Here is a 1095-nt window from a genome sequence, read left to right as displayed (position 1 = left end):
TGGTTGGTTTTTTTTTTTTTCTAACCAACCTTTTCTTTCTTATTTTAGCTAGGTAACAAATAGCTGTAACAAATTTGGCCAAATACTGCTTTTCAGGTTGAAGTCCTAAAATGAATGATTCTGTTATACACAGGCCTGAGAACAGGCCTAGAAATTGGCAGAGTAATTCCTATAAGTTGATATCATAGAAAGACACTGTGTATTTGTACATGCTTACTTGAGTACATGCATTTTTAATTTATTTTTTGGTGTGTGTGTGTGTGTGTGTGTGTGTGTGTGTGTGTGTGTGTGTGTGTTTTCCTGTTTGGAATACAAAAGGGAGATCAGGAGATAGAAAGCCTCTCCTTTTCAGATACCCCTGGTCTGTGAGTTAGCTGTCTTGGTAACTGCTTCAGAACGAAACTGGTCAACCCCCAGGGAAAAGTAAAGCAGGTAGATGAAAAGCTGGCCATCATTTGCTTGAACCCGCATTCTAGCACCTTAGCAAGCTGAGCACCCTTGCGTAGTTCCCCAGAATGCCTCCCATGCCTGTCACTGCAGAGGCCGTAGCTCGGGCCCCGCCTTCGGTTGTCTCGGTGAACCAGGTAAGTTCTGGGAAAGTCCGAGGAGCACCCGTTCCTTCTGCTGTGGGAACTGTCAGCATTCGGTGAGGTGTCTCTGGACTTAACCGCAGGGACCCTGTGACGTGATTCTGGCGTCCCTTTGCTTAGGCGAGGGAACAGGCCCCAGAGAGAGAAATGGCTCTCCCGAGGTCCACCGCTGATTAATGGCTGAGCTGGCATCGAAGCGCGGATGGTGTGGTCGCTGCCGTCTGGCGGTGTTAGTCACGCTGCATGCCGTCTGGGTTGGTCGCTTTTCTTCGTGTGCGGAGACCTCCCGCCCCAGCTGCCTGTGTTCGCCAGCTCGCCGGCCTCCCTCGCTGGGCCCTGGCGCCTCACCTGCCTCCGCTCCCTGTCCCCAGGTGGACCGCATGTCCTTTCCGTGCGGCTGCTCCCGGGACGGCTGCGGGAACATGGCGGGGCGCATCGAATTCAACCCCATCCGGGTGCGGACTCACTACCTCCACACCATCATGAAGCTGGAGCTGGAGAGCAA

At 52.4% G+C, this 1095-nt stretch overlaps 1 protein-coding gene across 1 annotated transcript in view; it reads left to right on the top strand.

The window, feature by feature from the left end:
* CSRNP2 (cysteine and serine rich nuclear protein 2) overlaps window positions 1-1095 on the top strand; it is a 12590-nt gene that overhangs the window by 10621 nt on the left and 874 nt on the right. The window contains exon 5 of the mRNA XM_008074122.2: window positions 962-1091. Within this exon, the coding sequence (XP_008072313.1) occupies window positions 962-1091 (130 nt within the window). The remainder of the gene's footprint in view (window positions 1-961; window positions 1092-1095) is intronic.

Source organism: Carlito syrichta, unplaced genomic scaffold (assembly GCF_000164805.1).
Source record: "Carlito syrichta isolate Samal-C Ts95f unplaced genomic scaffold, Tarsius_syrichta-2.0.1 Scaffold316302, whole genome shotgun sequence".
In the NCBI taxonomy this organism is placed as follows: Eukaryota; Metazoa; Chordata; class Mammalia; order Primates; family Tarsiidae; genus Carlito; species Carlito syrichta.
The sequence above is the reverse complement of the archived record's forward strand: the minus strand, read 5'-3'. Positions and strand labels throughout refer to the sequence as shown.